The sequence below is a fragment of the Enhydra lutris genome, unplaced genomic scaffold, assembly GCF_002288905.1.
Source record: "Enhydra lutris kenyoni isolate GAN:26980312 unplaced genomic scaffold, ASM228890v2 scaffoldscaffold31, whole genome shotgun sequence".
NCBI lineage: Eukaryota > Metazoa > Chordata > Mammalia > Carnivora > Mustelidae > Enhydra > Enhydra lutris.
This window is the reverse complement of record NW_019154115.1, coordinates 13,590,844-13,608,719: the sequence shown is the minus strand read 5'-3', so window position 1 is coordinate 13,608,719 and position 17,876 is coordinate 13,590,844. Positions and strand designations below refer to the sequence as shown.

The 17,876-nt window shown below is 36.1% G+C and overlaps 1 protein-coding gene across 2 annotated transcripts in view; it reads left to right on the top strand.

Moving 5' to 3' along the window:
* LOC111153230 (interactor of little elongation complex ELL subunit 2) overlaps positions 1-15,452 on the top strand; it is a 63,613-nt gene extending 48,161 nt beyond the window's left edge. For both annotated transcript variants that reach the window (XM_022512128.1, XM_022512127.1), the window contains exons 13-16: positions 5,255-5,339; positions 6,688-6,738; positions 10,089-10,347; positions 14,351-15,452. In XM_022512128.1, the coding sequence (XP_022367836.1) occupies positions 5,255-5,339; positions 6,688-6,738; positions 10,089-10,347; positions 14,351-14,473 (518 nt within the window). In that variant the 3' untranslated portion in view covers positions 14,474-15,452. The remainder of the gene's footprint in view (positions 1-5,254; positions 5,340-6,687; positions 6,739-10,088; positions 10,348-14,350) is intronic.
* The last annotated feature ends 2,424 nt before the right edge of the window (positions 15,453-17,876 follow it).

Here is a 17,876-nt window from a genome sequence, read left to right as displayed (position 1 = left end):
AAGAAAATTCCCAAAGGAATCTTATCGCAACTTCATCTGCCTTCTAATCCTTTAATATATATCAGTTCTATATAGTTGACATAAGACCAGCCTTGCTTTTGCACAGTTCTGAGTTTCAGTTACTACAGAGTACTATGACTAATTTCATAAAGTATGGACTTCACAGCTGACTCTTCAGTCCACATATCACTACATAAATAACAGATGGACATCATGACCAGTCATGTCCCATTTTCCAAGAAAATTCCCAAAGGAATCTTATCGCAACTTCATCTGCCTTCTAATCCTTTAATATATATCAGTTCTATATAGTTGACATAAGACCAGCCTTGCTTTTGCACAGTTCTGAGTTTCAGTTACTACAGAGTACTATGACTAATTTCATAAAGTATGGACTTCACAGCTGACTCTTCAGTCCACATATCACTACATAAATAACAGATGGACATCATGACCAGTCATGTCCCATTTTCCAAACTCTGTCAGTGGTCACCTGTTACTGAGTTCATAAACAAAAAAAGTGTATATTTGTGTTCCGTCCCTGTCTCCCACTGATAAAACTCGTGTAATTTTATAAAAGTGGATAATCAAAGAGTTGGCACACAGTGATTAAAGCGCAGCAAAGAAATAAAAAGTGATACTGCAGGAAGTAAAATTCGAATTGAACATAAATGAAATTATGGGAAAAACAGCTGACAGTAGGAACGTTGATGTTGTTGATGTTCAAGAGACTCTAGATATGCTGCCACAGGAATTTAGTGAAGGCAAACTTAGGGACATAAATGAGGAAAGTGGTTGTTATGTAAAGGATGAAAAAGTGATACCTGCATAAGATTTTACATGAAAAGAACTCTTAGAGATATTTCCTGACAATTAAAGCCCAAAGGAGGTGCTCCTGAGTGGCTCAGTCGGTTAAACATCTGCCTTTGGTTCAGGTCATGATCTCGGGGTCCTAGGATCCAGTGCATCTGAGCTGAGCAGGAGAGCCTGCTTCTCCCACTCTCTGCTGCTCCCCCTGCCTGTGCTCGCTCTCTCGCTCTCTCTCTCTCTCTCTCTCTCTCTCTGTCAAATAAATAAATAAATAAAATCTTTAAAGAATAATAATAAAGCACAAAGGATATAATGTTGGAAGCTGATCCCAACTTAGAAAGGAGTGTGACAGTCCATGGCATAGAAAAGATGCTTGCTTCCTATCATAAGCTGTTCCAGAAGAAGGTGACAACCCGTGTTCAAACTGCTCTTGATAAGTTTTTTTATAAAGAAATAAAATACTTCAATTTTCAGTGTTTTTAGTGTTTTATAATATACTAAATAAATATTAGTTTTGCTTTTTTTTCATTTCCCTGTACATTTACAATGTTGGAGAATTCATAATGTTTTGACAAAAAAATTTTTTTTAAGATTTTATTTATTTATTTGACAGAGAGGCAGTGAAAGAGGGAACACAAGCCACAAGCAGGGGGCTGGAGAGAAAGAGAGAGGCAGGCTTCCCACTGAGCAGGGAGCCCGATGCAGGGCTCGATCCCAGGACACTGGGATCATGACCTGAACTGAAGGCAGATGCTTAACAACTGAGCCACCCAGGCACTCCTGACAAAAAAATTTTTTCAGATTTATTTATCTGTTTATTTTAGAGAAAGAGCATGGGGTGTGCGGGGTGGCAGAGGAGAGAGAGTAAGACTCTCTTAAGCAGACTCCTGAGTGCGGAGCCCAACAGGGACTCTATCTCACAATCCCAAGATCGAGATCAGGACCTGAGCCGAAACCAATAGTTGGAGGCTTAACTAATTGCACCTTTCAGCTGCCCCAACCAAAAAAATGTTTTTAAGATTTATTTATTTATTTATTTATTTATTTGAGAGAGAAAGAGAGTACACACACATGTGCACAAGTCGGGGGAGTAGCAGAGGGAAAAGGAGAGAGAAAATCTCAATGAGACTCCCCACTGAGTGCATAGCCTGATATGGGGCTTGATCTCCTGACCCATGAGATCATGACCTGAGCTGAAATCACGAGTCAGACACTTAACTCACTGAGCCACCCAGGTGTCCCTTGACAAAAAATTTTAAAGGTTATGGAACAATTGTAATTTTTCACATTGATCATTAAAATCGCTTGCATGGTTTCGGCTTGTATGATTATTTTTATCATCCCATACTGCATGCAAAGCAAGAACTACCTGTTGATATGTATATATGTGTGTATTATGATTGGATACATGTATATAAAGCCTTTAATTGTATTATATAAAGGCTTTATTTGTACTCTGTAAAGCAGTTTCTCAACCTGACACACAAAAAATACTTGGATAGCACACTGATATACAAAAGACATTGCTCATGGCTGAAGGGCAGTGGCCGGGAAACTTTCCATCCCAAACTTTCTCAGCTGCCCAAGGGCCGGGGAGATAAATACCTCAACACACATATGAGTCATCTAAGGCCCGCCCCCAGGTGAAAATGCTCCAATATTGAGAGAATTGTTTACTCCTTGAGGAAGTAAGCCTCATAGAACTTAGTATGGCATTCTCTACATAGTTATTTTTGGCTGACCATATTTGACATATACCATAATACATATTTTTTATTGAGATTTCTTTAAAAAGCTAAGACTTGTTAATCTCCTCAAAGGCATATTTAGTAAATGTCTAAATATGTTTTATTGTATTTAATATTCCCTTTCTACAGTTATTAAAGCATTAAAATATGTCTTTGTTATTAGAAATGTCACTGTATAATGAGTGTTAGAAATGTAGAGGTGAAACTAAAACTTGGCATAGGAAATAACAAGTAGGCATGGGAAAAATAGATTTGTTGTTTTAAAGAAAAGCATCTTGTAAAAATGTTTCTAATTCTTTTTATGGTTTAAAAGCCAACAAAACGGGGCTTTATATGAAAATGAGATATTATGTGCATTTTTGTTGTCCCAGTGATTAGGATCAGCTTCACAGGTAATGTGTTTTGATAACTAAATATTGCAAGTTCAAAAATAAAAACAAAAAATGGTATTATTTCAGCGTTGGTAAGTGTTATACTCTTGTCATACTAATTGATGTTTTTAAGTCTGTTTTTTGTATTGACTTGATTATATAACATTTAATGTAGGGCTGTCTTTTATATCATTCTTCCTCAGTATATTTCAAGGCCCAAGTGTCCTGTCTTAACCTATGTTGCTGTAGTACATACACATTACTTTTTAAAATGGAAGTGTCAACCTTTGCTACTTTGTTTCTTGGAATTCTAGAATTATGTCATATTTGTAAGGAAGTAAGACTTTAAGCACTTTTTTTTTTTAAGATTTTATTTATTTATTTCACAGAGATCACAAGTAGGCAGAGAGGCAGGCAGAGAGAGGAAGGGAAGCAGGCTCCCTGCTGAGCAGAGAGCCAGATGTGGGGCTCCATCCCAGGACCCTGGGATCATGACCTGAGCCGAAGGCAGAGGCTTTAACCCACTGAGCCACCCAGGTGCCCCAAGCACTTTTTTTTTAAACCGTGTGGAATCTTGTGTGCTTTAATTAAAAGCTGGATTTTCTTTTTGAGCTTTATTGTGGTATAATTAACAGATCAAATTGTAAGATATTTAAAGTGTACATCATGATGATTTGATAGACATATACATTGTGAAATGATTCCTCCCATCCAGGTAATTAATACCTCCATCCCCACACATTTATGTTTTTCCTTTTTTTTCAATGAGAACATTTACATTCTCGCTTGGCAAATTTCAGTCATACAATATAGTGTTATCTTCTGTAGTCACCATATTATACATTAGAATCTCAGACTCTTGTATGGCTGAAAGCTTGTACCCTTTTACCACCTCTCTCTATTCCTTCCTCCCCTAGGCTTTGGGAACCACTTTTCTACTCTATTTCTATGAGTTTGACTTTTATTTTTAGATTCCACGTGTCAGTGATACCATGTAATATTTTCTTTATCTGTCTTATTTCATTTAGCATAATGCCCTTAAGTCTTTGTTGTTATAAAAAGCAGAATTTCCTTCTTTCTTTTGGCTGAGTAATATTCTATTGTATATATACACCACATCTTCTTTATACATTCCTCTGTTGTTAGACACTTAGGTTGTTTCCATATCTTGGTTATTTTAAATAATTAAGCGTGATTTTTATAATCTAATTTTTATCTTAACCAGGTGTGGGAATGCCTGGGTAGCTCAGTTGGCTAAGCAGCTGACTCTTGATTAAGCTCAGGTCATGATCTTGGGGTCCTGGGATTGAGCCCTGTGTCAGGCTCCCCTCTCAGCAGGGAGTCTGCTTCAGGTTTCTTTCCCTCCCTCTGCCCCTCCCCCTGGTCATGCGTGCTCTCCCTCTCCCTCTCTCTCTCCCTAAAATAAATAAATAAATCTTAAAAAAAAAGAACCAAGTGTGTCTTAGGTATATGTAGAGCATACCCATACTATAAATTGGACTGTCCATTTTTGTCGGTAATAAGTACACATTTCTCTAAAAATGTCATCTCTATGAAAATGCAATTTAAACTAATAGGAAACAGATACACCAGTATTTTAACAGTTGTTCTTTAATTCGGCTCTTACAGATTATTTTTTGGTGTGCACGTGTATAAACTTTTCCATATTCAGCAAATATTTTGGAACTAATACTTTTGTGTCATTTTATTTTTTTTTTATTTAAAATTTTTTTTAAAGATTTTACTTATTTATTTGACAGACAAAGATCACAAATAGGCAGAGAGGCAGGCAGAGAGAGAGGAAGGGAAGCAGGCTCCCTGGTGAGCAGAGAGCCCGATGCAGGGCTCGATCCCAGGACCCTGGGATCATGACCTGAGCCGAAGGCAGAGGCTTTAACCCACCGAGCCACCCAGGCGCCCCTTTTTGTGTCATTTTAAAATACAGTTTTGGGGCAGCTGGGTGGCTCAGTCGGTTGAGCATCTGACTGTTGGTATCACCTAGGTCATGATCTCCGGGTTGTGAGATTGAGCCGTGTCTCAGGGTCTGCGCTTAGCACAAAATCTGCTTGAAATTCTCCCTCTCCTTTTCCCTCTGCCCCCACCCCCACTTACTCTCTCTCAAATAAATAAAATCTTTTAGAAAAATAAGTAAAATACAACTTTACTTAATAAACTTAATAAATTGTATAATTTTCCTCTTTTTAGAATGTAAAGTTCCTTTGAGGTTGTTACAATTTTGTAAAAACATCTTTAAGAAGACTGTATAACCTTTTCTTCCCCCCAAATACTGCAATTGTTCTTTTTAAGTTTGATATTTTATTTTAGGGCATATCGATGCATTTACTTCAAAACTTTTTCTGTTAGAAGAAATTACCTCAGAAGAATTAAAAGAAAAACTTTCAGCACTCAAGTAAGAAAGTTTACTTTGTGGTGGGATTTTTAAAATTTGCTGATGTAATCACTAATTTTTGTTTTTTTCTAAATATTTGTTAAGTTTAAATCATTTATTTTCTCAAGACTTTTAATCCTTTTATACACTGAGGCTTCCTCTAGCCCAGTTTGTGATCCATCTATATTAATCATGTCCCTTTTCAAATTAAATCAAATTCCAGTGATACCATTCTTTCTACTTCAGACAAAGGAGGCTAGAGCAAGAGTAGTAGCCCACCATCTGGGAGGTGCATGGGAGCACTCCTTTGCAGGGATGGGAAAGAATAGGACAGTGATATAGACTCTTAGCTCTAAGGATTGTATACCATCATTTAGACATCCTAACTTCTAAAAGTTTCCCCTGTGCCACATGTTACTATACATCATACTGAAATTAGTTTCTTGGTCTCTGGACTCCAAATACCTAAATACAAAGGAAAATAACATACAAACATTATCTAATTTGTAACTGACAGCTTTCTGTGAAAGTACTGGTGGGAGTATTATCCCTATTTTATGTGTGGGGAAAACTGGGACTTAAAGTGACTTGCTCCAGAGCACACAGCTGAGCTAGAGTGGCTGGTAGTAAGTTTGATTCATGATTAGAACGAGCAGTTATCCTTAGACTGCTTGCATAGTTCCAGCTTTGGGGCTTGACACAGTTTTTGAAGGTCTCAGGTTCAAGCTGAATTCTCTGCTTGTTCTTAAAATGTCCACTTCTATTATAAGGACTGCCTCCTTTGAAGAGTAAGTTTTTCTTTACATGAATTAAAAAAGCTTTTCTGTGCATTACTCACTGCCTGTCCCACCTTTCTCAGTGAAACCCATTTTTAAATAAATTGTAGGGGGAATGAATTTCAGGTAGAATAGATACTAAAGAAATATATTTCATTTCCCTTTAACTATCCTGCCACCAATCAGTGGCTTCTCTGGTATCACACATTTAAAATACCTCTCAGTTTCTTTGGAAGCTAATTCACCACCATCTCTAAAAGGCAAACTCTTCCACAGATTAGTTCTGCTAAAGACTTCTTGAACATTTTTTAAAAGTTTATAATTTGAATATAAAATAGTGATCTCTTTACAACTGCTCTGATTTACACAGACCAAGTACTTTATGATATTGAAGAGAAATCAAGAAGTGGCAAAAATTAAGTAAACAATAATTTAATCAAATGATTTTGGTATTCTGTTTTCTCTTTCTTTTTTTTTTTTTTTTTTTTTTTTTTTTTTTGTTTTGTTAGAGTATTTCTTTTCCTGAGGAGCTATAATTGTTAAGAATAATTTTTTTGTTATTTAATTTTACAAGAATTTCTTCTGTTTAATAGGATTTCAAATTTATTTAACATCCTCCAACACATTCTGAAGAAATTGAGTAGGTAAGTTTTTTTGGACCTTCTGCATTGATATATGTGATTTCTTGGGTGAGAATTCATAGAAAATTTGAATATATGTTACTAGGGGTCGTAGAATGTAACCCAGAAATGCAAGATTTATTCTCTTTTGTCAAGGTTGAAATTGTGAAGATATAAATAAGAAGATAATAAGGTAGTATCTGACTTGCTTGCAATTAAACATTTTTTCTGTAAGCCTCTGTTGTATTGGTTTCCAATTGGCATTGTAACAAATTACCACAAACTTACGGGCCTAAAACAGCACAGACTTATTCTTTTTCAGTTTTGGAGGTCAGAAATCCGAAATCATTTTCACTAGACTAAATTTGTGTTAGCAGGGCTGATTATTTTTGGAGACTCTAAGGGAGCAGTCATTTCCTTGTCCTGATTTTCACCTTTTTTTTTTTTTAAAGATTTTATTTATTTATTTGTTAGAGAGAGAGAGCGTGAGCACAGGCAGACAGAGTGGTAGGCAGAGGCAGAGGGAGAAGCAGGCTCCCCGCAGAGCAAGGAGCCCGATGTGGGACTCGATCCCAGGACGCTGGGATCATGACCTGAGCCGAAGGCAGCTGCTTAACCAACTGAGCCACCCAGGCATCCCATGATTTTCACCTTTTAGTGGCTAACCTGTATCTCTTGACTTGTGGCCTCTCTCCATCTTCAAAGCATATTACTCAAATTTCTGCTTCCTTTATCATATTGTACCTTAATCACATTTGGAAAGCCATTAAACATTCAAAAGTTCTGGAGATTAGGATGTGGATATCCTGGGGGCCATTATGGAGCCTAGCATAGATATATTGTTTACATTTTCAGGATAAGAAAGCAACATAGAGCTAGTGTTCAAAATCATTAAGTCCATGAGAAATCTTAGAATATGGATTCTCCATCTGGTGATTTATCAGACTGTTTTATTTTTTTTTAAAGATTTTATTTATTTATTTGACAGATCACAAGTAGGCAGAGAGGCAGGCAGAGGAGGAGGGGGAAGCAGGCTCCCCGCTGAGCAGAGAGCCGGACAGGGGCCTCGATCCCAGGATCCCGAGATCATGACCGGAGCTGAAGGCAGAGGCTTTAACCCACTGAGCCACCCAGGCGCCTGTTTTATTTATTTTATTTTATTTTATTTTTTAAGATTTTATTTATTTACAGGCGCCTGTTTTATTATGTGAACTTTTGTACTCCTTCTGTTATACCCTTACTAAAAGAAAAACTAAAAAACAATTCAAGAATCTGAAATAAATGTGAAAAATCTCAAAGTTCTAACTCTCCTACCTGTGATGCAACTAGATGTTCATTTCCTTCTTTATAAAATGATGGTGTTGAGTTCATTGATTCCCTAGGTACTTTTCAGTTCAGTGATTCTGTGGCAGAAATTCTATTTTGTATATCATGTTCTTCATGTGGAGCACAGTACTTACACTTGAAATTTGTTAAATGCTTTTTGAGATCTTATTATCAATATCTTAGTTTGTATGTTCATTTTCTACTGCAACGATAGCAAATTACTATAAAATTGTTGTTTTAAAACAACCCAAATTTATTATCTTTCAATTCTGTAAGTGTAATAGGTCTCCTGGGTTGAAAGCACTGTGTCAGTGGGACTGAATTTTTTTTTTTTTTTTTTTTTTTTTTTCTGTAGGCTCTGGGTATGGTCTCTTTTCTTGACTTCTGTAAAGTTTATAGGCCATCTGCATTCCGTGGCTTGTGGCACTCTTCCTTTTTCAAAGTTTCAGAAGCACTTTGAATCCTCACATCACTCACATTGTTCTAACTCCTTTCATAGTTATATCTCCTCTCTGCTTCCCTCTTCTACATTGAGGGACTCTCATGATTATAGTGGGCCCACTGAGATAATCCAGGAAAATCTTACCATTTTAAAATCAGCAGGTTAGGAATTCCATTTTAACCCCTTTGCCATATAATGTAACGTATTTACAGGTTCTAGGGTTTAGTATCCGGGCATCTTTGGAAGATCATTATTCTGCCCACCATAGTTAGTATCCATCCATGTACTTTGCACTATAATGGCACTTCTAAAATACTCTTCCTTGAAGTTTCTCCTTCTCCATGAATTCTCTGTAAACCAGAGCTTTCTTCATTTTTAGTAAAGGTAGTTAAAATGTGATTTTCATCAATAAAAGCTCAATCTTTGAAATGTTTTTTATTCCTACTACCAAATTCATTATTACTCATTTCCTTATATGAAAATATGAAAGTGGTTGTTCCAAAAAGAAAGTTCTCCAGAATGTAACAGTAATTCTCTGAACTTCTTTTGTGTACACCTATTACTTTTCTGCTTAAAAAAAAAATTAATGGAAATGTCACTTACCAGGCTTGTAGGCAGATGGGTATAACTGAAGTGTGATTAATCCTTACTTTAAATGATATGGGAAAGAACTGAGGTTTTTCTTGGCACCTTTGAGCTAGAGGAATGTAAAATCCCATGAAAGCACAAAATATTAATCCTGTCCTTTTAGCTCTTTATGTTGATACACTGAATTCCTTAAACCTTTGTAAGGAGAAAAGGAAAAGGTAGATATGATATTTGACAGAAGTGATTATTATAACAGTAGAGGATCGTGATTAAGGGTATGGCCTGTAGATTGAACTACCTGAGTTTATAGCTAAGCCCTACACTTAGAAATTTGGGCAAATTGTTTAGTATCTCTAATTTCTATTAACCTGTAATATGGGGTGAATTATTAATATTGTGCCTTGAAGATTTGTTGTAGAGGATTTAATAATAAAATGGATATAAGCAGTATGATAGTAAGGTCATGATAACGATTCAGTACCTATCAGCTGCTATTGTTATTATTATTCTCATAGGACCTTGTATTGTGATCCATTTTTTTCTTCTACTTTATTTTAAGCTAAGTGTAGTGAATGTGCCACATTCCCTTTTATATCTCTTAATCTCTCTGTTACTGGATACAAAGCAAGAGCTATGTTTGTTGAATGGATTAAAATGGTCTGTATAGGAATATGTGTAGGTACACTCATGAGATGCTTTTCAGTATACGTTGTGTGTGGATCAGAGAATTAACAGACTATTTGTTTCCCATAAATTACTGACTACTTAGAAATTGACTGAGATAATAGTAAAAAAAGTAATTATGTATCCTGAACTTTTAAATTAAAATCAGTTGCCTAAAAATCATGAAAATTGTTAAAAATAAGACTTCTTAAATCTCGTTTGCTCATAAAATATTTTTAGAGGTGGCATTCCATTCCCATAATTGTTTTTGATTTTGCTAATAGATCATGATAAGAAAATACTGTTGAAATTGACACCATGAGCCAGTGAGTTGAAATTTCTTTATATGATTTAGCTTGCAGGAGGGTTCCTACTTGCTGTCTCATGCAGCAGAAGATTCTTCGCTCCTGATCTACAAGACCTCTGATGGAAAAGTTACTAGGACAGCCTACAATTTACATAAAACACATTGCAGCCTTCCTGGTGTGCCTTCCAGTCTCTCAGTTCCCTGGGTCCCTTTAGATCCCAGTCTATTATTACCATATCATATCCATCATGGAAGAATACCTTGTACTTTTCCGCCTAAATCACTAGGTCCTACACCACAACAAAAGGTAAGATCTTTTTTGCAGTTAAATGTTCCATTAGGTTGTTAATTATTCATCTCTGTCATTGACAATATAATATTTCAACTTCATATCCACCTTAATCACATCATCACCTAAAAACTGTATCCATAAGAAGGGTGGATAAAGTTGTATGCTTTACTGGATCCAGTCATTGTCGGTGGAAGTTTCTGTTTTTGTAATGTTTATAAGTCAACTAAAGAAAATTCTATTAGCTTCCCCAGTGGGAGCATGAGTAATACATCCACAGAGTTGAATCCCTGTGTTCTTGGGAAGAGCAAAGTAATATTTTTTTGTGATTTTTACTTATGTGTACTGTTTCATTTCATTAAATATTTGAGGCAATTTGCAGAAGAATACTTACCATAACATTATGATGATACAATTAAAAATTGATAAGTAGGATATAGAAAAATTAAAAAGTAAGTGTTAGTAATTAGTGAATGCAGTACCTTATTAAATGTACAATAAACTGTTAAGGACTAAATTGCTTGCTAAGTATTGTATAACTCAGTATTTATTGAGTTATAATTAACATTACTCTCTTTATTGAATCCTTCCCAGAAATACCAGTTGAATGGTTTTTCCCTGTCTGAAACTTTGTAAAGCCGTGGCTAGAGATACTCTTCACCACGTCACTCATTCTTTATATCATGTAAGATAATTCCATTTGAGGTTTAGCTGTAGGAAAAGTTTTGTTCTATACAAATGAATCTGAGTGTTCAGGAAGTAAAAACTAAGTGTATTTTCCTTCTGGGCTGCCAAAAATCTTGGAGTCAAAATTATTGTCTGACTTCCATAATCTTCTCAATAAGTGTGTCCCAGAACATCTGTCAGTCGTGTATCCTGTGGATATCTTTTGTTCTTTTTTTTCTTTCTGTGTTATATTAATCCATAAATGTTTTCAAGTCCTTTTAGAAATAGCTGGAATGCAAATATTGAGGACTTTTTAAATAATTTACCTTGAATGAAGTTGTTTACGTTTTTCAGTTCTTTAATGTTACTGTTTGGGAGGTTCTTTTTAGAAATGAGAACTCCTTGCACATTCTTAGCTAACTTTGGCCATTAGAATATATATGGTTAACTAGTTGCTACAAATGAAAGAGTGGATGAAGTTGTTAATATTTTAGACCATCTTATCTACTGTTCTGGTTGGTTATTTCCAGTTTAAATTTCATTTGAGTAGTAATTATTATAACTTATTAAGGCAAAGTTTTTTTCACTAACTTAAATATAATAATTGAAAACTACTTTTGAAAGATTTATGTTCTTTCTAGGATAATGATTTATTTTTAATTTAGAAATTCTGCAGGGCACCTGGGTGGCTCAGTTGGTTAAGTGTCTGCGTTTGGCTCAGGTCATGATCCCAGGGTCCTGGGATCGAGTCCTGCATTGGGCTCCCTGCTCAGCTGGGAGCCACTTCTCCCTCTACCAGCTGCTCCCCTTGCTTGTGCTTTCTTTCACTCTCTCTCTCTTAAATAAATAAAAATCTTTAAAAAAAAATTTTTTTTTAAGAAATTCTGGTTATGGTCTATTTCCTGTGACATATAATTCTGTATGAGGATGACTTACTCCTTTTTGGTTTAATACTTTGATACAATGCCATATGTTCAGGGTTTGGCCACATAAATACGAAATCAAACAATTCAATTATATGTATGCCACTGAGCAGTTGCTGACTTGTATTTTTTAAGACACTTCACACTTTCAGTGACAGAGACAGATCCTTAGTGAAATTATCTAAGACCCAGCTGTTAGGTAGAGTAAATGGGTAGATAATTAATGTTTGGTTTGGTATGTTTTTAAGCCCTTGAAAGTTTTTGGTGATCTCTTACATACCTCCGTACAATCTAGCCCTACGTTTGGTGAGAATTACCCAACCTTCCTCCCTTACTTCCTCCTAGCTAGGCCATGGGAATGGGACTTTCTAGTCCAGTCAGGGTAAGCACAAGATAGGGTTTCTAGCCTTAGCAGCAGTAGGAAAAGACTGAAGTTTCAGGAAACCTGAGCAAGTAGGACCCTATATGAAACAAAAATCATCCACATATTTCATGGTGTCAAAACTCATATAACAGGGGCACCTGGGTGGCTCAGTCATTAAGCGCCTGTCTGCCTTTGGCTCAAGTCATGATCACAGGGTCCTGGGATCAAGCCCCACATCGCGCTCCCTGCTCAGCATGAAGCCTGGTTCTCCCTCTCCCACTCCCTCTGCTTGTGTTCCCTCTCTTGCTGTCTCTGTCTCTGTCTCTAAATAAAATCTTTTAAAAAAACAACTCATAAAACAAATGTATCTGCCTCTGATACAATCCTTTAGATCCTGTCCACTTGAACTCATTTCTCATCTTTGTGTAGTGCCTTAGGTACTAACCCTGAGAGACACCCTAATAGAGTCCGTGTCTGCCTCCTGCTGCAGGGAGAAGAGATTAATAGGAGAATCTCATTTGTTTCCTTTGCTACTTTTGACTTCTTCCACTTCCAGTCCTTTTGCAAAGTCTCTGTGCCAGTCCCTTCTCTCCGTCTACAACTTCTATAATAAACATTCATTTTACACACACACACACACACACACACACACACACACACACACAGAATCTTACAATGGAAGCTTCAAAATGCTTTCCTCAGCGATAAAATAGATACAATCAGGGTGGTCAGTGTAATCTAATGTTAGATACCAGCTGAGTGGGCAGTAGTATAGATAATCTAAAAATCACAGCTTTTTTCTAATTAGTGTGTTAGAAAAGTTCATCAGATTCAGACAAACACACTGGCACACTCAAATCCCAGCTGGACTTTTTCCTTTATGGTCACCTGATCGTAAACCAAAAAATGCCTCTGAAGAGATAACATATTAGGTTAGGGAAGCTGGAGTCTGATTCATTCTTAGTGAGCCAGTAGCCCGGTGGAGCAATGCTAATAATATGTCTGATATATTAGGAAATATGAATGTGTTTGGAGTAGCAATATCACCCATCACCATCAGGTCTGTAATTCAGTAGACAGGATGTAAAGAAACAAAGGGTGCAAGGTGGCCGGGGAAAATAGAGGCAGAAATGGACAGGTTCTGGGCAAATGGTTTTAGGCTGTACAGCTTTGGCCATTCTCTCCAAAGGCTGACTTTATCCATTACCCCTTTTAAAAAACTGTCTGCTCTCAGTGGCCAAAGAGATGACAGAATTTCCAGATCTCATCTTCAGTAGGACTACAGTTAGCAAGGGATTGTATCCTAAGAATATGCCTTCCCATTTCTGTAGTCTGTGTGGGCTAGAAAGTGAGGGTGGGCACCTACTTGTGCTGAGGAGAAGTCGATATTAAGATAGAACCAGCACCCTAACAAACTTTCTTCCTCCCACTTCTCTTCCTTTTTTCCTCTGTAGCCTCCTTCCAGTTTTTTCCTCCCCCTTTCTCTTTCTTTCTTGCAAGAATCTTCTCTTTTAGTCCCTCAACTTTTCCTTTTTACTTGAGTTATTTTCTCTTTTGCTTTCCTGTTTTTCATTTATTTTCCCCCCTCTTTCCCTATAGACTCGTCTGTCTTACTCTTTGTCCCTTTCTCCAATTCTGTAATTTTTTTCTCCCTCTTTACCACCTCTGACCTGTTTCTTGTATTTCCTTTCTCTCCCTTTGTATTTTTCATTTCTTGCTTTCTCTTGCCTTTCAGTGTCATTATTGCAAACACATTGCTCAAAAGTACTGTCCTTCCATCATTTTCTAACTTAACATTGCAGCCTCTTCCAGATTTAACACAAAGAGTGGTTTTCCCCTGCTTCTATCTACCCTTACCTCTTCCTTCCCTGATTGCTGTTTGAAAGTTTAGTACCTTAAACTGTGTCAGATTAAATCTTGTTTAGAAGCAGCCAGATAGCTAGAGATTAAAAACATATAAAGGACGAGTTGCAAGGTAATTAGTACATATATAAATAATACAGAGCAGAGTTAACTGTATATAAATATTTTGTAAACATGTTAAACCATTCTTTGCTTCATCTCTTAGGTTGGTGGAACAAGAATGCCTACACGCAGCCGCAGGAATCCAGTTTCCATGGAAACCAAAAGTCTGCCTATTCAGCAAGTTGAAAATGAAGGAGAAGCTCCAAATAAAAGAAAAATAACTTAAGGACTCTACCATAGAAAATGAAGAAAAACTAGTTGTAACAATGTTCAAATTAGAAAAGTTTGAGGGGAAATATGTCTAGAAGATCAGTGGACAAGATGAACATTTTTATTTTAGTGTCCTTGAAAGTTCTTAGAGTGCCTTGAAAAAATGGCTATGTGAAGGAATGTTTCAGCTAAAATGGAATGTTATACTTTTAACGGTTGATGTTTGAGGAGAATCTGGATATGTTTTAACATTATCATGGCAGGGAAACAGAGAAGAGAAATATTTTTATAGTAGACCTTTTCCAAAAACTGTAAATAGGAAAATAATTTGTTTTTTTTTCAAGAGGAATATTTATCATTGTGTGTTATGTTAATAATTTGAACTATATCACCAGTCTGTTGAGATTGGCTCAAAAAGTTGAATCTTGCCACTGTCAGGGTTAATTTAGAGCCAGTGTAAACCTTGCTTCTGACCCATTGTGACAGTTTTTATATACTATTTTAAAATGATTGTTGCAAGTTAATAAAGCTATCTTTAAAAACTTGATGAAATTCCATTGCAAAAGCCAAAAATTAAGATTAAAAATAAAAAATACATGCTTCTGAAAAGTCACAAGTTAACAGTTCCTTGTTGGTCAACCATCAGTTTGTTTTTAAAAAGACAAACCTCCTGTGGTGTTGTAGGTTTGGGGATAGATCCCCTATCTCTTGGCACAAATTTCAACTGAGTGTTGAAATATGCTACTCAAAGCAGAGATGAGAGTGTTTTCCAGAAAAATCTCATTATTTCAACTGAAAAGGTTAATGTGTGATAAAAACATAAGTTATTTTTTCTCATCTATACTGATTAAATTTCCTAGGACCACATAGATCAATTTGGAAAAGTTGTTATCACCTGATGTTGCTGTAGCCAATTTGGACTTAAGAAGAAATGGACTTATTTAATTTGTGTCTCTCTGTCCTTTAATGTGGATTAAAAGTTTCAGAAATATGTGCATCATTTGTAAAATATAAATTTTGTTATCCAAAGTAGTAACTTCTTTGTTTTTGGAATTTTTTTTAAAAGATTTTATTTATTTATTTGACAGCACAAGTAGGCAGAGTGGCAGGCAGAGGGAGAGGGAGAAGCAGGCTCCCCACTGAGCAGGGAGCCCGATGTGGGACTCGATCCCAGGAACCTGGGATCATGACCTGAGCTGAAGGCAGCTGCTTAAATGACTGAGCCATCTAAGCACCCCATGTTTTTGGAATTTTTTAATGTGTTTTATATTAATATAATAAACTAGTCCAAGAAATCTTCTCAACTATTACCACTAACAGTTGAATATGTTTATCTTCAACTACCAAGTTTTGTTTTCAATTATTTTAGTCCATTATAAAATATTTTTAAATTAATAATTATTAAAACTATTTTATATATTTTAATATATGATTTCCTCCTCATGCCAGTCCCCTTTTAAACATTGAACTTCTTTTTTATGGACGTGATTTTTTTTTTTAACTTTGTCCCATATTCCCATATCCCAGAAATATTTTAGTTGTGAATCATTTGGCAGTGAACCAAGGGAGAGGCAGGGTTTCCTTTGGAATTTGCTCTTTTATAAAAGCTAGACAGTGATTTCTTCAGACTTCTGAATCCCAGAAAGACTTGGCTTTTGATTTTTTAATACTACTTTTTATTTAGTAAAATGTATAGTGTTGCAAGTAATTATTTTGAAATTATCTTAGCCATACATTTCAGTAACCCTGATTTTATATATATATAAATCTAGTCTTAGTTTTTTTTTTTTTAAAGATTTTATTTATTTGTTTGAGAGAGAGACAGTAAGAGAGAGCATGAGCGAGGAGAAGGTCAGAGGGAGAAGCAGACTCCCCATGGAGCTGGGAGCCCGATGCGGGACTCGATCCCAGGACTCCGGGATCATGACCTGAGCCAAAGACAGTCGTCCAACCAACTGAGCCACCCAGGCGTCCCTAGTCTTAGTTTTTTACTTGTGCTTAATCAGGCCTCTTTTATAACATGTATTTGATCATGTCTGTGTTTTTTTTCTTGATTTTTAGTACAAGCATACCTCATTTTACTGCACTTTACTTTGTTGTACTTTGCAGATACTACATTTTTTACAAATTGAAAGTTTGTGGCAACCCTGTGTTAAGCAGAGTCAATGTTGGCAAGGATGTGATGAATCTGGTCCACTTATACCTATGGTGAAGTTATACTTAGAAAACATTTAGTTCAATAAATGTTTGCATTTGTTTGACGTACAACCTAAAGTAGGTCTCCATTTTTACTCTCATAATCTTTTTTCACGTATCACAGTATTTGCTTATTTGACTTAACTATCTTTCTTCTTGACTATATTATAAGCTATGCAAAGGCAGGAACATAATTGTTTTGTTCACAGTTATGTAACAAATACCTAGCCTGGTTTACTGTCTTGTAGTTGCCTAGTAAATATAAGTTGGATGAATAAATGAATGTCTAGATATCAAGGATAGATTTTATTTTTTCCAGGAGCTCACATTCTAATGGAGGAGAGAATACTGATAGATGGGTAAGTGCTCTGATAAAGTAATATAAGAAAGCCATATAACCTGAACCTGATAATTAAGGAAAGTTGAGATGAAGCATGAGGTGAGTCTTTTTAAAGTGTGTAAGAGTTATAAGGAAAGAATGAAAGATCTATATGGAAAGAAAGAAGCATATGTAAAATTGAAGATGGAGACATTGTAGGCTCTAACTTGGATTTGAGAGAAAACGCTCTAGGACAGGAACAGATATGCCATGCTATGACATTTGAATGTTTTCCTGTGCAATGTGGGAAGAAGGAGTGAATTTAAATTTAAAAAAAATAACACAATCAGATAGGCTTTTGAAGAAGTTCTTGTTAGCATTAATCTAGAGAATGAAATAGAACTGGGAAAGACTGTAGGGAAGGAGAAAAGTTGGAAAGCTGTGTTATAATAATTGAAAAATTGTAAAGGCCTGGAATTAAAGCAATAAGAGGGATGGGCTCAAGTAACAGGAGAAAAAAATGGTAACTTAGTGAAACGGTTGGTAGGAAGTGTTAAATAAGGCTTCCAGAGAAATCCCAATTCTTCATTTCAGATACTGTGTAAATAGTGGTGTTACTCATTGAGAAAGTAGGAGGATGAGTGTGGATAGGGTGGAAAGAGTTAAGTGAAAGTGTTCATTTCCTAGGTGGCTGGAAGGCCCAGTTGGTTAAAGGTCTGCCTCTGGCTCAGGTCACAATCCCAGGATCCTGGTATCTAGCCCTGCATCAGGCTCCTGGCTCAGCAGGGAGTCTGCTTCACCTTCTCCCTCTGCCCTTACCCTACTCCCCTCTTGTTCTCTCTCTTAAATAAATAAAATTTTTTGAAAATAAAAAATGTTCATTTCCTTTCACCACATTTGTTCC